The sequence below is a fragment of the Silurus meridionalis genome, chromosome 20, assembly GCF_014805685.1.
Source record: "Silurus meridionalis isolate SWU-2019-XX chromosome 20, ASM1480568v1, whole genome shotgun sequence".
Lineage (NCBI taxonomy): Eukaryota > Metazoa > Chordata > Actinopteri > Siluriformes > Siluridae > Silurus > Silurus meridionalis.
In genome coordinates this window covers 12,511,258-12,527,958 of record NC_060903.1, presented here as the reverse complement: position 1 = coordinate 12,527,958, position 16,701 = coordinate 12,511,258, and the positions used below count along the sequence as shown (strand labels likewise).

The 16,701-nt window shown below is 40.1% G+C and overlaps 1 protein-coding gene across 1 annotated transcript in view; it reads right to left on the bottom strand.

The window, feature by feature from the left end:
• Positions 1–276: 276 nt before the first annotated feature.
• The window catches only part of myo10 (myosin X), an 80,893-nt gene continuing 64,468 nt past the window's right edge, over positions 277–16,701 (bottom strand). Inside the window, exons 25-41 of the mRNA XM_046876193.1 lie at positions 15,247–16,143; positions 14,879–14,999; positions 14,546–14,789; positions 12,130–12,225; positions 11,053–11,146; positions 10,778–10,833; positions 10,018–10,160; positions 8,675–8,866; positions 8,285–8,442; positions 5,368–5,491; positions 4,977–5,277; positions 4,303–4,510; positions 4,074–4,210; positions 3,823–3,943; positions 3,266–3,703; positions 2,317–2,508; positions 277–1,157 (exon numbers count right to left, since the gene is read on the bottom strand). Coding sequence (XP_046732149.1) covers positions 1,047–1,157; positions 2,317–2,508; positions 3,266–3,703; positions 3,823–3,943; positions 4,074–4,210; positions 4,303–4,510; positions 4,977–5,277; positions 5,368–5,491; positions 8,285–8,442; positions 8,675–8,866; positions 10,018–10,160; positions 10,778–10,833; positions 11,053–11,146; positions 12,130–12,225; positions 14,546–14,789; positions 14,879–14,999; positions 15,247–16,143 — 3,633 coding nt within the window. The 3' untranslated portion in view covers positions 277–1,046. The remainder of the gene's footprint in view (positions 1,158–2,316; positions 2,509–3,265; positions 3,704–3,822; positions 3,944–4,073; positions 4,211–4,302; positions 4,511–4,976; positions 5,278–5,367; positions 5,492–8,284; positions 8,443–8,674; positions 8,867–10,017; positions 10,161–10,777; positions 10,834–11,052; positions 11,147–12,129; positions 12,226–14,545; positions 14,790–14,878; positions 15,000–15,246; positions 16,144–16,701) is intronic.

Genomic DNA, 16,701 nt, shown 5'->3' with positions numbered 1-16,701 from the left:
TAGCTTAAATTGCTAAAGAAGTTAATGCTGTTGATGCTCGATGGGTCAGAACTGTTCTGGCAGCAAATATTAAGGAGGTGTCATAATGTTCCACCTGATTGGTGTATGTGCATTTTCTATTGTGAATAAAATATGGATTTATGTGAAATGTTGTTTGGATTTGATAATTGTAACAGTTCTAGTGAGAGCCCCTGAGAGCAGAGTGTATTACAGGAAGGTCTGAGTGGGCATTTTTGTGTGTTTTGTTTTTTTGTAAAGGGCGTGCCACTCATCACAGATGTTTTGTTTTTTATTCATTTTTTTACTATTACCGTCATTACATAGAAATGTCAAACAAACTGCATATTGCTGGTGTTTCTTAAGATTCTGGGACTCAAAAGGGCAGGACAATTCAAAAGTACTTTTTAAAAAAAAAATTACAAATAAAACAATATAGAGGCAGCTTCGGGACATGAGCATATTGTAACAAAAAAAGATTTTAAAATATACAACTTTTTTAGTATAAGTAAACATTGCACATTAAAGTCATACACTTTTAAGAGCGGCACTGAGGGTAGGTATGTATTTGCATGAGTGTGAATAAAGGGAAAGTGTGTGTGTGTGTGTGTGTGTGTGTGTGTGTGTATGCATTTGCGAAACAAAAAAGACAGTCTCTTTGGCTGGAGATTCTGCCTGCAGAGCTCCAGTGAAACGCTGTTGGGGAAAAAACACTTTTGGTAATATTCGCTACAGAGCGTCTTCTGCAATTGAAAAGGCACTGATTACACTGATGGGGTTCATATTACAGCGTGGCTCAGGACGTTTTCTTGCAGAGTGGTTATAGGGCACTTTTAGGTGAATGCCATTTGTATTGATTTACACAGCACTGCTTTCCCGCACGTCCTCTTAGTGCTGAATAAGGCCGCTGAGTGGTTTGGCTTCAAGCTGCGCATGTCTGAATGAGAATAACAAGCAACAAGCTTTGCCGCTGTTCACATCGCTCCATGTACCGGTGCGTTGCGAATGTGTTCGTGATTTAGAGCTGGAAGGTCTTAGGTGGTCAGGCTTCACCATTTGCTGCACAGTGTGCCGTGGCTGCTGATGGACGGACAGGCGCTGAAACGTTTCTGCACGATCATGCTGATGTAGGCTTTCATCAGTTTAGCAATGTCCATCACCTAAACACAAACATGCACAAAAAAAACCATTAGACATGTATTCGTTCTTTCATAGCTTTCTATCTTCGTACAAATCAATGCACACACACATATTCATGATATAAATACACCATCATTTTACAGCATGCTGTAAACATGACGCTTTATCCAATTATTTTCAGCCCTAGAATATTTGCAGTGTTCCCCCTACAAGTGCCTGTGTACACTGTTTAGATAGAAATAATAAAGGTCTAGTGCATTAATAATAAAAATCTGTCATTTAAATTCTCTGACAGAACATCTCCCAGCCAATCAGATTTGAGAATTCGAACAGCGGTGTAACAATAGGTAATATATCAAACGCAAATTCTATGCTATTTTCCTGAAACTTATTAATTTCTTTACAATAACACAACACACAACACAGTGTTTTTATTCCCCTTAACCGCAATTTTCCAGCAATTAGACATTTACTTTTTGGATTGGACAGAGTGTCATCATTTTTTCCCCCATTTGTAGTTGTATTTAATGTTGTGGACTGTCTCGGAAACAGGATCGTTCCTGTTATCACCCTTGTTGTAACAGTTATTACCTCACAAACCTCTTTACTCACTCTCCAAAATAATATAAAGAAAAAAACACCACAACTTTACATGTTAAGGAAAAATCCCCCAAAACACAACATAAATTTAAAATGTAACTACTAAATGAATGTAAGTAGTGACACTAAAAACAGCTGCTTAACATCACTGATTAAATGATTTAAAATGTGACACAACGTCTTTTTGTTTTATGAAATGAGAACGTATGTAAAAGTACATTCGCATAATCTGTGATTTGAGTTACAGCCGGATCTTCTCTCAGAGCTAATGCAATAGAAAATGAACCAGGATCATCTGGCCAATCAGGTTCCAAAATTCAGCAGCGGGAAAACAGAAGTTAGCATATTTACTGCCAAATGTCTAACTTTACATGTGCTTTATATTTGTACACGTAACTATACGTGTACTTATGCTGAACAGGAAATCTATATTTAAATTACACCAAATATTTAGCGTTATGAATATCTGTCAAATGTGTATTGTACTGTGGCATCTAGCTTAAAGCATTCAGTATGACAACACGCTAGCTAGCCAGTACTTCTGCTTCTTTGACATGATATATGTGAGATGTTTCATACCTGGCTAGTTTGGAAGAATAGATCTCGCCCCTCCACATTGATCTTGTAAATGTTGGACTGCGGAGCACCAAAGGACAGAATGGCCTCATAGGAGAAAAACTCCAGTGGCCAAGCTTCTCCCTGCTTATACACACACACTCCTTTACGACTCACTCCCAACCACAGCTCTGCAGGATACACACCGTCCACACACTGATAGAGAGACAGAGAGAGAGTGAGAGAGATAGAAAGGTAATATATAAGACATGAGCTGTTTTTATTTATTTCTGAGAGTTGGTATTGATATTATTGATTGTCCAACAATTTTCCAACAAAATCCCACACCCATGACTTCAATGTAATTTTTAATCAACAGGTTTCGAAGTTCACTACTTAAAACTAGCAAGCGCTTCTTTTCTTTTACAGTTTTTTAGTCATATTTAGTCATAGTGTCAAATGCAAAATTCTGCATGGACGTAGTAGAGACAACAACACGACTACATTTTCCACAGTTTGAAGCAGCTACAGTTTTCAGTTTGAGTCACAGCAAACAATCAGCTCAGCTAGTTAGCGATTTGTATGAGTTGTCGAGGATTAGCATGCAAAGTGAAGTATTAGAACCTGAGGTGTTTGAGCAGAGTGTACACATGCGCAGGTGAAAGACCTGAACAGACTGAAGTACCAAAGCACCACTGTATCATGATTGCAGCAGAATTGAAGCTAAAAAGTTAATGATAGAAGACTGAAAGGGGAAGAGGAAGCTCAGTGGTAAAGATATTAAACATCTGATCAGAAGGTCATTAGTTTGAATCCTAGCACCACCAAGCTGCCATTCCTGGATCCGTATGCAGGCACTTCAACTGCTCAGTTATGTAAATGAGATAATTGTAAATAGAATTGACACAGGATTTCTCTACAAAAGTAAAAATAAGTTTGCTGATGAGTTTAGTGAGTGAGCGTCTTTACTCACCTCGACGTTGAACAGTGTGGAGCCGTATCCCTGCCACTCTCTGACCAGATTCATGTATTTGATCATGGCATTATCTCGACTCATTCCCTGAAGCTTCCTCCATTTCTCCACCAAACAGCACTTTAATTCCGCCTTCTCGTCCTGAAACCACGCCTCTATTGCAGCAGAGTTCTCTCCCTGTTTCCTGCTGAGAGACCCCCTAAAGCTCCGCCTAAGCGTGCCCTCCAGGAAACTGCCTCGCTTCTTCTCTGTGCCACTGCTGCTGGTGAAGCGCTGAATACGAGCACGCAAACGTGCCACGGGGAACACCTGCTCTAGTTCTGGCAGTGCATTCTGGGTAGTGTAGTCCCCAAACAGATGCTGCAGCCGAAGGGCAGCCAGAAACTGCAGAGTTTCCTCAGGGGCAGGATACTGCCCACTAATCACTGCCTCATGAGCCTAAAAACAGAAAGAAAAAAACATGAAGACGATTATGTAGTGGGACATTAAAGCGCATAGAAATAATTCATATAATTACAATCTATGTCAGTAGCATGTTTAGTAAAAATAAATCAGACCTGTTCAAACATGAACGCGAACTCCACGCTGTCCATAGCAATGCTCTCGGTGTCTGTAAAGCAGTACAGCTTGAAATAAAACCTCCATCCTCCACCCTGATTGTCTTCTCCTCCTGCCAGTCTGTGAGAGAATAAAACAAACGACTGTTGCGTGACTCAAACGGACTAAAAAACTAACCGTTAGTAAAAAAATTCAATCGGGAGCCTAAAGCGAATCTTTTTAAGAGTAAAACAAAGCAAGAAAATCTCACTGCTCAAACTTGGCAAGGACGTCGGCCACTATAGTGCGGCTCTCAATGGCTTTGTCCGTGTTGCCATTGTGTTCAAATAGAGCAAACATATTCCTGCTATCCTCCATTCCCAGTCCCTTTAACAACTTATCCACCACCTAGAAAAACACACACATACAGAAAGATACAATTGAACCCAAGAACACTGTGAAACACTAAGCTGTAAATAGTACAGGTATGTAATGACTACCTCTCCCGCTGTGGTGTGTGAGTTGATGGCAATTTTGCAGGATCCACCTCCATGGCAGTATACAGTTGATGTCATTTCCTGCCTGCTGAGAATCGCTCTGAGTTCCTCGTGTGATGGCACACATTCCCGTCCACGCACATGCCTTAGTGCCTCCTGGGAAAAAGCAGCGTATTGCTCCACCTCTGTGCCTGGGAATGACTCGCGTGTCCTAAATATTACAGTCAGTGATTAAACAACAAGATTCATAACAGCAGATACACACATACACATGTATACACACCAGTGGTTACCCCAAAATAGTCAGAAAATCAATACTTTGATACTCTGAGAAGTCTGATTGGACTAACAATTCTACAGTCGAGATGTTATGAAACGGGGATCGTACCATTTCGGTTATATAGGGGTGCTCAATGTTTGATTTCACATAGAACTAATGGTTTTCTCCATATAAGTGAATATACAGAATACTATAATAATAATGGCGTAAATAAAAATGTGAAAAGAAAGAAACTTTCAATAAATAGGTTTAACGTGCAGGAATAAATCCAACCACCTCTGTAACAGATTTAGGTTTCACTTTCCATGATCTGAGATACATACACAGAAACACACCCACACAGAAACACACCCACCCACACACACACACACACACACACACACACACAGACACTGACCTCTTGATGTGAAACTTAAGGTATTTTAAGATGCTCCTGGAAACAGGGCTGAATGTGCAGCACATGCAGGTTATGACTCTCCAGCCACTGATGTGGGCGGAGCCACCTGGCTCAGGGGGCCGGGTTGTCTGTTTAATGAGTTGACAATAGAGTTCATCTCGCAAAGGTCGGAGGTCATGACCTGTTTGCAGAAGGCTTTGAATGATTAAGACGGGATCGGCCACAGCCTCGAGCTGCTGAAGTGTACAAAAGAGTTTCAGCGCTTCAGCCTGCAACGTGCTGTAGCTCCGCTCTCTTTCAGCTAGTAAACAGAAAAAAGGGAAAAGATTAAGCCTGGAAGATGGATTCTTTCAGAGACCGGGGAAGGTTTGAGACTAAATGAGATACTCACAGCTGTGGTGGAGATCTCCATAAGGCAGAGGAAGTAATGGTGTGTGTAGAGGGTGGTGTGTGTAGCGTAGTATCGGGTTCCTCTTGTAAATCTGATTCACCACTTCGGAGTTCAGACAATTCTCCTGAAAATCACACCAAATAGTTCAATTCAATTCCTCTTCATTTGTATACAGCTCCACCTCCTGTCTTTTACTCAATGCCACTGTCTCTAAACCATACAACATCGCAGTTCTCACTACAGTCCTATAAACTTTCCCTTTCACTCTTGCAGACACCCACTCCACCCTGCCTGCACTCTTTTCTTCACTTTTCTTACACACTCTCCATTACTTTGCACTGTTGACCCCAGGTACCTGAACTCATCCACCTCTTCTCCCTGTAACCGCACCACTCCACTGTCCTCCCTCTCATTTACACACATGTACTCTGTCTTACTCCTACTGACTTTCATTCCCCTTCTATCCAGCGTGTACCTCCACCTCTCCAGGCTTTCCTCAACCTGCTCACTACTCTCACCACAAATCACAATATCATGCACAAACATCATAGCTCATGAAGACTCCTGTCTGACCTCGTCCGTCAACCTGTCTATCACCACTGCAGACAGGAAAGGGCTCAGAGCCGATCCTTGATGCAGTCCAACCTCCACCTTGAACCAGTCTGTTGTTCCTACTGCACACTTTACTGCTGTCACACTGTCCTCATACATGTCCTGCACCACCCTCACATACTTCTCTGACACACCTGACTTCCTGATACAATACCGCAACTCCTCTCTCTCCACCCTGTCGAACGCTTTCTCTAAATGCACAAACACACAATGCAACTCCTTCTGACCTTCTCTATACTTCTCCATCAACTTTCTCAAAGCAAATAATGCGTTTGTGGTGCTCCTCCTCAGCATGAAACCATACTGTTGCTCACAGATGTTCACCTCTTCTCTCAGCCTGGCTTCCACTACTTTTTCCCATAACTTCATGGTGTGACTGATCAACTTTATAGTTACTGCAGGTCTGCACATCTCTTCTCTTCATGCTTCTACTGGTATGTCATCTGGTCCTACCGAATTTCCACTCTTCATCCTCTTAATATCTCACTTCCTTCTTACTAATCCTATCCACTCCCTGCTTTACCATCTCCACACCATCCAACCTTCGATCTCAATTTCCTCGTTCATCAGCTGCTCAAAATACTCCCTCCACCTTCTCAACACACTCTCCTCACTAGTCAACACATTTTCATCTCCATCCTTTATGGAGACTCTTACAAATACCTGGGTGTTCACCTAAACAACAAACTGGACTGGACAGACAACACTGAGGCAATCTACAAGAAAGGGCAGAGCAGACTCTTTCTGCTGAGGAGACTAAGGTCTTTTGGAGTACAGGGAGAGCTACTGAAGACCTTTTTTGACTCTGTGGTGGCCTCAGCCATATTCTATGGAGTGGTCTGCTGGGGCAGCAGCATATCTACTGCAGACAGGAAGAGACTAGACAAGCTGATCAGGAAGGCCAGCTCAGTCCTGGGGATTCCCCTGGACACTGTACAGGAGGTGGGAGAAAGGAGGATGGTAGCAAAACTATCATCATTGCTGCAGAACGCCTCCCACCCCCTGTATGAAACCGTTACATCGCTGAGCAGCTCTTTTAGTGACAGACTGATACATCCTAAGTGTCTGAAGGAGCAAAACAGAAGGTCTTTTCTCCCTGCTGCTATTAGACTGTACAACCAAAGCTGTTCCCAGTAAAACCAGTCACCACCATACAACACTGCTATTACTTTTTAAGATGTGCAATAACTTTATCTGTGTGAAATATTATTAAACGAATCAGGTACAATATTATGTGCAATATTACCCGCAATTTACGTGCAATACTACCTTAAAACATGACTTAAAAAGCGTGCTTTAGTTTTTCCTATTTGTATTATTACATTGTACTGTATATATACTGGTATTGTAGTATATGTATATTATTTTTTAGATATTTGCATTATTTTTATTTCTTTGTTGTTATTATTATTATTATTATTTATTTTTATTTCTGTTTTTATTTTTTTTGTATATTCTTCTTTTTTTATATATATTTGCATCTATTTTTATTTCTTTGTCTTGCTGCTGTAACATAGAAATTTCCCCACTGTGGGACGAATAAAGGTTTATCTTATCTTATCTTATCTTATCTTATCTTATCTTATTGCTCTAACTTGCAGCACTTCATTCCCAGCTCTGTCCCTCTGCCTGGCCAATCAGTATGAATGCTTTTCTCCTTCCTTAGTGTCCAACTTCACATACAGCTCCTCCTATGCCTTTTCCTTTGCTATTGCCACATCCCAGTTCACCTGCTGCCACATCTCCTTGTACTCCTGCCTACTTTTTCTCATCACTCTGTCGATCCCAATCCTGTTTCTCCAACCTCTTTCTCCTTATGCTTTCCTGCACTTTCTCATTCCACCACCACGTCTCTTTCTTTTTCGGATGTACAATATTCTATATATTCTATATTCTATATATTCAACACTTTCTGTATATTTTTTCCCCCTCATAAATATTGAAATACATGTAAAAAAAAAGAGTTCTCTTTATTATTTTTTTTGTGCTTTTGATTAACTTTGAGATTGTTTCTACATAAATAAAGATACAATATGTTATATATAAATATGAAGATATAATAGACGAGGGGCAGTCGTAAATTTGCATTATTGTATTATGTCTCTATAATTATAGTTCTGGAAATGAATAATTTCATCAACATCTCCTTCTTCTTGTTGAAATATAAGATATTCTACATGTTCCTCCTCATAGATGTAACCCTGCATAATGTTCCAACATTTATATTGTCCTCCTCTACAACTGGAGAACATATGTGTATTGTTTATCTGCAGGTGTGAGTTTTTTTTTTGTTCTTGTATGTTACCTTAATGTCCTGGATGAGTTGCTGTGTGTGTGTGTCCAGTGGTGGTTTGCTGTCGATGACATTCTGCACAGCATTGGCCCAGCGACACACCTCACTTTGCAGCTTACTGTAGAGCCTATAGGAGTGTTTACGTCCAAACACTGTCAGTCCCCAATAACCTACATGTGCACACACAGTCATATACACACACACACACACACACACACACACACACACACACACACACACACACACACACTTTATTTGGATTTGGATTACAAATGAGTTTAGCAAGATGTTATGGAAATTGCTATTATTATTATTCTTACTGTCATTATTATTACTATAGTTATTGTATTAGTACTTGTGTATGTGTCTAGTGTGTGTGTGTGTGTGTGTGCTTGTACTAACCAGTCTCTTTGTACACTCTCTCATCAGGTGGCAGTACAGAACACAGGCTGTTCAGCAGCAGAGAGCCCAGCTTGAGCGCATTTCTCTCTGAACTCTTATAGTAGTCCAGTGAATTATGGGTGAGCAGGAACCAGCGTTTCTTTATTCTCAGGTTAGTACGACTACTGCCCTTCATCTCTTTATGCAGCCAGCCTGAAGAATGGACCGAAGAAAAGACAAGAGAGAGAAAGAGAGATGGAAAAAGAAGTGGAAATGAGGTGAGGTAAAATGATTTAAACAGAATATGGACCTTGTTGGACCTATTGTTAAAAATCAGGCAGCAGTTTTGGCGTATGGTGCGAAATTATGCCAGCTGCATCTAAAACTCGTAATGCACAGTGTTTGGCCTCTCAATTGTACCGAAATTGTTTAGTTCGGTACACACGTGTGCAATTCTTTTTATGTGCGAAATATAGTTAAATCTGAGTTGCCTCAGGAACGTATTAAGTGGCAGACCACAAGTCTGTTTAGTCTCCACCTAACATTTTTTTTTTATTATTATAAAACTTGAAAACAAAAATGCCCAGGGTATAAAAAAAACTAGAGTTAGCGAAGTGTCACTGTAGCTACTCACTCTTTAACGGAAATAACATTTGTTTTGCACAAGCATGAAAATGCTAAAAAAAACGTGAATATTGTGTACTGCTTTTTGAGCATCGCATTCCACATTGAGTTCAATTTGCTTCCAAATTCCCTCCACTCTTCTGGAAGATGTTCCATTAGATTTTAGTGTGCGCTTGTGGAGATTTGTGCTCATTCAGACACAAGGGTGTCAGTAAAGTCAGGTACTGCTGTAGGTGAGGTTGAGGAGGCCTGGGGTGCAGTCAGTGTTCCAATTCATCCCAAAGGTGTACAGTAGGTTAGAGGTCAGAGCTCTAAAGAAGATCTTTCATTCCAACCCAGTCAAAGCGTATGTTCAGGAAAGGGGTATAGTCATGCTGGAACAGGTTTGGGTCTCCTAGTTCAAGTGAAGGGATAATTTCATGCTACTGCATCCAACGACATAATAGCGTGCCTTCAGTTTTGCGATAACAGTTTGAGAAAGAACCACACATGGCTGGGAAAGTCGGGTGTCCCTATACCTTTGTCCATATAGTGTATATTACTAAGTAATATGTGGACACAAGTTGTGCCAGTCAGCAGTCTTTTCTAAAATGACCAAAATGACATTTGATTTGCAGCAGTTAGATAAAGTAAAACAGAACAAAACAGATGAACTACTTCACTGGTGTTTTTGGACTGCATGATTATTAAATTGTACATTTGTTGTGACCCATATATTTTCTTGTGACTTCATGGCCCACCTCTTATAATGAATTCTTGGCCTTGGACTCGTGTGTCTCCTTTAGAGCGCTGCAGGAGGGCGATCCAGTGGTGCATCTCCTCTGGAGTCTCAGCATTGCAGTGCAGCACACGGTGAGCTGTGATGATCACAAATGAGTTCGGCCTAGGGATAGAAAAAAGAGAGAGAGAAGAGAAAGATGGTCGAGGATAGAACAGGAGGATGGTAATGGGTAAGTAAAAAAGAGTTTGACAAAGAAAAAAAGATGAGAATAGGCAAAAAAAAAAAAAGACGTGAAATTAAGTGTATAACAGGAGATATAAAAAATATAATAATCTTACATTTATTACATCATTATACCTATCTTGTTAAATGTACAAAATTAAATGTCCTTTTGGTTATTAAGGGCTGGGTATAGGTGTATTAGCATTACAAGATGTAGGTAGCATTGTTTAGATGTGAAATACCATCTAAATATTGAAAAAAAACATAAATATATGTATAAAAAAGTGTGTTCAGGGATTTTATATGTGGGAATGTCCCAAAATATAGGAAAAGGAGTATCTGTTATTTCTAAAGATGTGGGTCAGTTTATTGTTCTTTTGCAAAACTGCAGCTTTTATATATTAAATAAATAAATAAATAAAATGTTTAAGTTAAAGGCCTAAAAAAAGAAAGGTTTATATTTTGGTTGTATAGTTAGTTTTATGTGTAGGAATAGCATTTAATAAAAAATGTATGTGTGTGTGTGTGTGTGTGTGTGTGTGTGTGTGTGTGTATACCTCTCTGGATTGTCTGAGGCACACACTGAGTCAATCATACCTACATCTAATGTACCCTATAAAGAAAAAGAAAAGGAAATCGCATCTCTATTAGACAACGGAAAGTTAAAAGCAACAAACACATGTTAGATGTTTTTACTCTCATGAAGGTTGATATAAATGGATTTATTTATATTAAAAAGGCATATTTTATTATCAAATATTAGTAGTTACATATGATCTGGGTGTGTCTGTGGGTACACTGCTTGTGGTGTATGTGTGTATTATGTACTCACCACAGCATTCTGTGGGTTGGCCTGTTCATCATGCATCTCTCTGATTTCCTGTTCAGTAGAAGTGTGTACCTGGCTCAACACACTGAACCAGTGGCTATGGTGCATGCAGAGAAACAGTTACTCAGATACATTGATAGATGCTTGGTCTTTATCATGTTGCTTGTTTAGGTGCTCTAACAGACTCTTCCAGGAACAGGTATATTAATAATAAGCTTACATAAGATTATTATAAATATTATAGATTTATAATGTATAATCTCAGTACTGTTAATCTCTGGTTTAGATTATAGCTCTACCAAATGTGGATGAGTTCAGAGGGACTTTGTATGGAAGGTCACTATCTATCACATTCTTAGATGTGAGCATGGTATAAAATGGGCACTCAAAGATTTTCTTCTGTGCTTAGATTTCAGTTTTTGATGTTTTCCTTGGTTTCACATTCTAATATCTGACCTAGCTTTGACCTAGATGTCTATTAATGGGTTTCATTAACGGAATATGGCAGATGCCTGTATCCAGAGCAACTCTTATTTGTCTCATTCATACAACTGAGCAGTTAAGGGCCTTGATCAGGGGCCCAGGATTGGGAGCTTGGTGAGGCCAGAATCTGAACTCGTGACCCTCTGATCCATAGTCCAATGCCTTAACCGATAAGCTACCACTTCCCATTTATGATTCTACCTCACGATTTAAATTTATCATTCATCTGGACTTCAAATGAAAAAGCTTTTTATTCTTAAGGATTTTTTTTTAAAACTGTCATTAGAATCAATGAAAAATAAATAGGTTTTGATAAGGACTAAATAATTTGTGCAGCCAGAGACAAACAGACTAATAACTAATGACTGCATTACATATAACTGATTGACAAAACTGTATTCAAACATGGCAAATAAACATCCTTATATGCCAAAACCACACACACACACACACACACACACACACACACACACACACACACACACACACACACACACACTTACTTACAATATTAGAAACTAGCATGTAGGAGCTATCTAATAAAAGAAACAGACCACATTGATGTACATTCACACACACACACACATATGCTCTTACCTGGCATCCTCTGCGCTATCCGCTATAAGATGATATGTTCTTTCTGGCATCACAATATCTATCCCGTTCTCCTTCCCAGTGTTATCAATGATCTGACTAATAAAGCAAGACACACAAGAGAAAACAAGAAAGGGAGGCATTATAGACTGTCTCTTACATGTCTTATTATATGTGCTTTGTTTGCAGTTATAACAAAAGACCCTATGTCGATGTAGTGCTTCTAGTTCGAGAGTTCACTAGGCCGGATTTGTGAAAAACTATTTTCTATTTAGAAGTTTGAGTGTTGGACAGACGGTAAAGTCATTTATTCATTTATCTTGAACCATTAAAAATGCTGCAAAATGAAAGATTTTGTACAATATGAAAATGACACAAATCAGAGAAGGGCAGCAATCACAGCAAACAGTTGATAAAGGCAATACTGAAAAAAAGGCAAAAAATAGTGAATTTGTGCAAACATGAGCAAGCATATTTTACAAATAACATTTCACAGCAAGTTGTATTCTGTATTTAACTGTGTTTTTGTTAACTCAAAATCTTAAAACGACTGGGAAATGTCCAAGTCCATTTGCTTTGTTTCATAACAGGATAAATTTGTTACAGTAGCAAAGCTTGATACAGTAATAATTCGGGTCTCATCGGTAACTTGTGCCAAAACTAACGAGTATCAAAGTCCTTTTTTTTTAATGCAGTTCTGTACTGTATAAAGAATCGAGAAAATGCATGAAGGTTCCAACAATTATCAAATGTTACTTGGTAAATTGTACAGTGATGTTTTTGACAGGCGTACAAATCAATCCTGTAATCAGAAACTGTATACAAAATAACATTTAATGTCACTTTAAAGTGGTTGCAATGGTTTTGTGGGAATGTAATTTTTAAATAATTGTTTTATTTTATTCTTCTGTATTGTGAAATGTACATGTATATATACATATATACACGTTATACATATTTAGAAGACAAATGAGCATAAGCATTTTTTGTATATACATCTTTTTCTCTCACGTATATATCTATCTTTATATCTAATATATTCTTATATTTTATTTTATACAGTTTTTATACTTTATTTATCAGTCTTCTTTTTCTTTGTAATATTTTTCTCCCCATCCTATTCCCTCATGCCGGACCGTCGTAATAAGCATTTCACTGCATGTCGTACCCTGTATGTATGTGTATGTGACATATAAAATTGTATTTTATTTGATTTGAAATGAAGTAACTGCATAATTTACATGATGATGTGAAAACTGCTGTGCTGGAGGAAGGTTTGCCAGTTCGTTATGCTCCTTTGTATGATACATAAGGTATCCTGCTGTTTTGGTGACCATTTGCTCATGATTTAACCAATGACCTGAGAGAATGCCAAAGCTGTGTGGACCTTTTAGTGCATGTTTTGTTTTTACTTATCACCTGAGTGCTTTGTTCTCCTTCAGAGGGACTGCCCCACCCTGAAAACTTCATAAAACCACAATGCTAAGTTCTAAAAGTTGGACTTGACTGCAGCGCCGAAGCAGTGCGCTCTGACGTGCAATAAAGACTACTGCTGAAAGATACCCAAGTCTTCTGGCCTTCGCTATAAAAAAGTTTACAACAGTTCTCATTTTTTTTTCTTAATTTCTTCTTTTGTCCCTCTGTAAAAAACTTTTGATATAAAGTTGATAAAAACCTTTTTATTGCTATGCTTTCCAGGCTTTTTGGTAGCATTTTTACCACTGTGGGACCCATGATTTAGGCTTAAAATGCACAGGAAGCACAAAAAAGAATGCTTTAAAAGGCACTCTATGGCACTTTTACTCAAGCTAACATGAGATTCGTCATGCAGTCATGAGACTGAAATGCACCCGAGTTTCATTAGCGAGAGTCTGTGTCGAGCTCTAAGCATGCGGCGAAACATTTTGGTTATAATGACGTGATGAAGAATTTACGAGTTCCGAAGACGACGAGTGCCGAAATGTTAGTGTATATTTATACCCCATTGTTTCCTTATTATGCTAAGAATTGTGAAAAGTCCCTCTGTAATTTCATGCAATATATTTTAGCAGCTTTTCCAGGTCATTTTTCTTAACTGTAGTGCCTTTCTAGACTCTAATTTAATCCGTACAACCCTTTTGTACAACCTTACAGATCCCTTTTACTCAATACTGCATTTGTACTAAGAACTGTGCTTTTATATTTTATTCACTACAAGGTCACCAATCTACAATCTGCATTGCCCTCACTCACATTGTATGTCCTTGTATTGTGCTTTAAACCCTTACTGATTTCCTGCACTATTTTCTGAAGCCCTTTACACACTGTGTGTAACTCGGACTGTGTCCTAATCCATCCTTTTCCACACAGCCTCTGGTGTTGTTTATTACACACAGTAAATTAGGACTCTCATTGTAAGACCTTTGAAGCGTGCCCTTACTTCGCTTCATGCATGTCCAGCATGCCCTTCATCCTCTCCTCGGCATCATTGTCGTAATAGATGAGTTTGCTCTGGCGCAGGACAAACCAGCGGCGTTTCCAGTTGCGACGCGAGAGTGTGGACAAGCCTCCACCCTTTTTAAGCAGCCAGCCCTGCTTCAGAGCCTCCTGTCTGCTCCGGAACCACAGGAACGTCTCATCCTTCAACACACACCAGCGGCGCTTCCATGAGTTCAGCAGACCACCTGCAGTGCAGAACACATTTACACCAGTTAAGCAACACAAAAGAGAAAAGAGAAGACAGGAGGAGTGTTTAAAGATGACTGCTTTGTACCTTTGATATAGAGGAAGCTGTGAAAGTATGGCAGAGTGACACAGCTGTAGACAGAATCTCTGCGATAAGACGATTCGTCATCTGTATCAAATCTGTCAAAGTCATCCTCGCTGTCATCAAACTGAGGGAATGAAGGGAGAGAGAGTTTCGGTTTATTATCTGGTTGTCTGTCTTAAATCGTTTTATTGACGGAACTTCACTCAGTAAGTTGAAAAATTAAACAAAGTTATAGGAATGAGTTTTTGTGTATAAACTACAAAGGACAGTAGTATTTGTCTACAGTACCACACAAACACCATGTAACCTCTGATACCAGGAAGTCTGTGTGTGTACATGTAAATGATTACATACACGTATGTGAGACTAACCGATGATTGGGCTCCCTCAGAACTGAACCTGTACGCCCCCGAGCTTGCACTGGTGCTTGTCGCCATGGAGCTCCGCTGGTCACGTGAATAGCTGGCAGTCTGGAGCACCGACAGAGACATGCTAGGAGGCAGGACAATGCCACCTTCATCATACTCATCTGCATCGTAATCGGAGTCGTCGTCTGGTGGAATCAGTTCCTCTTCCTGCTCTTCCCCACAATAGGTGGTGTAGCTGTTACAGGCTAATCCATGATAGAGTGATGGCATGTTTGTAGGTTTGGCTGGAGGCGGAGCCACGCGATCATTGGCATAGGGGTCCTCCTCAGACGAGTCGTCGCTGGTGCGGATCCCGCTGGTGCGCTGGCCATCGGAGTGGCCGTGCTCACTGGGATTCGGCGAGTCTTTAAAGCCTTCCTCATCCCCTCCCAATCCTTCATCCACCTCCTCGTCATCCCCAGCTCTCCTCCTCTCTTGGTCGGCTTCTTCGGAGCAATCCTGCGGCACCATGGTGCTCTCGATGTTGCGCACACACTCATCGATCTCGTGGAAGTTGAGCGACGAGAGGAACTGCTGTGCTGCCTTGCAGGCCTCTTCCTCCAGTCGGAGCAACTCCTGGTCGCGAAGGTGCTGCAGACGTGCCAGGGATTGTGCGGTCAGAGTCTGTTCTCGTGTCTCTTTCTGCCTACGCAGACCCTCAATCTCCCGCTCCAGACGTAGAATCTCCTCCACTTGTGAAGCCTCATTTGGACGGGCTTCTTCCTCGAAAACTTCATCCTCCAGTGGGTTCTCTAAATGCTCGCTCTCGGCCAAAACAGATGCCGGCTCCGGATTATTTTCCACAGCCTTCATCTCTCTCTCAATTCTCAGAGCCTCCTCCACTCTTAGTGCCTCTTCCGCCTGTGAAAGTTTGGATAACAAATAAATAATTCAGGATTCCATCTTTCCTCTTATGATACAAATGTGATACTGAGATACCACAGTTTTTCATGCCATTGAAACAATATCCTTAATAGGAAGTAAAGAAAGAATGGTGCTTTGTACTAGTCATGTGTACTTTACATCACAGTATAATTCTTTCTTTGCATGTCCCAGTGATGTAAGGAAGCTGGAGTCAGGGCATAGGGTCAACCATGTTGCAGCACTCATGGTGCATAGAGGGTTAAGGGCATTGCTCAAGTGACCCAAAAGTGGCAGCTTGGCAATACCAGGGCTTGAACCCCCAAACTTCCGATCAGTAACTCAGAGCCTTAACCACTGAGCCACCACTTCCACAGAAGAAGTGTCAAGTTGGTTAACAGTGTGGCCATTCAAATACCTGTGAACTCCACACACAAAACCACCGGCAAGCTTCAACATAATTACAACAACCATAGCCAAAGGAAGGAAAGCCAAAAAAAATAAACAAGACAAATTAAACTGAATGTTTTTTTGCAATAGAGTGGTGCAGTTGCATGG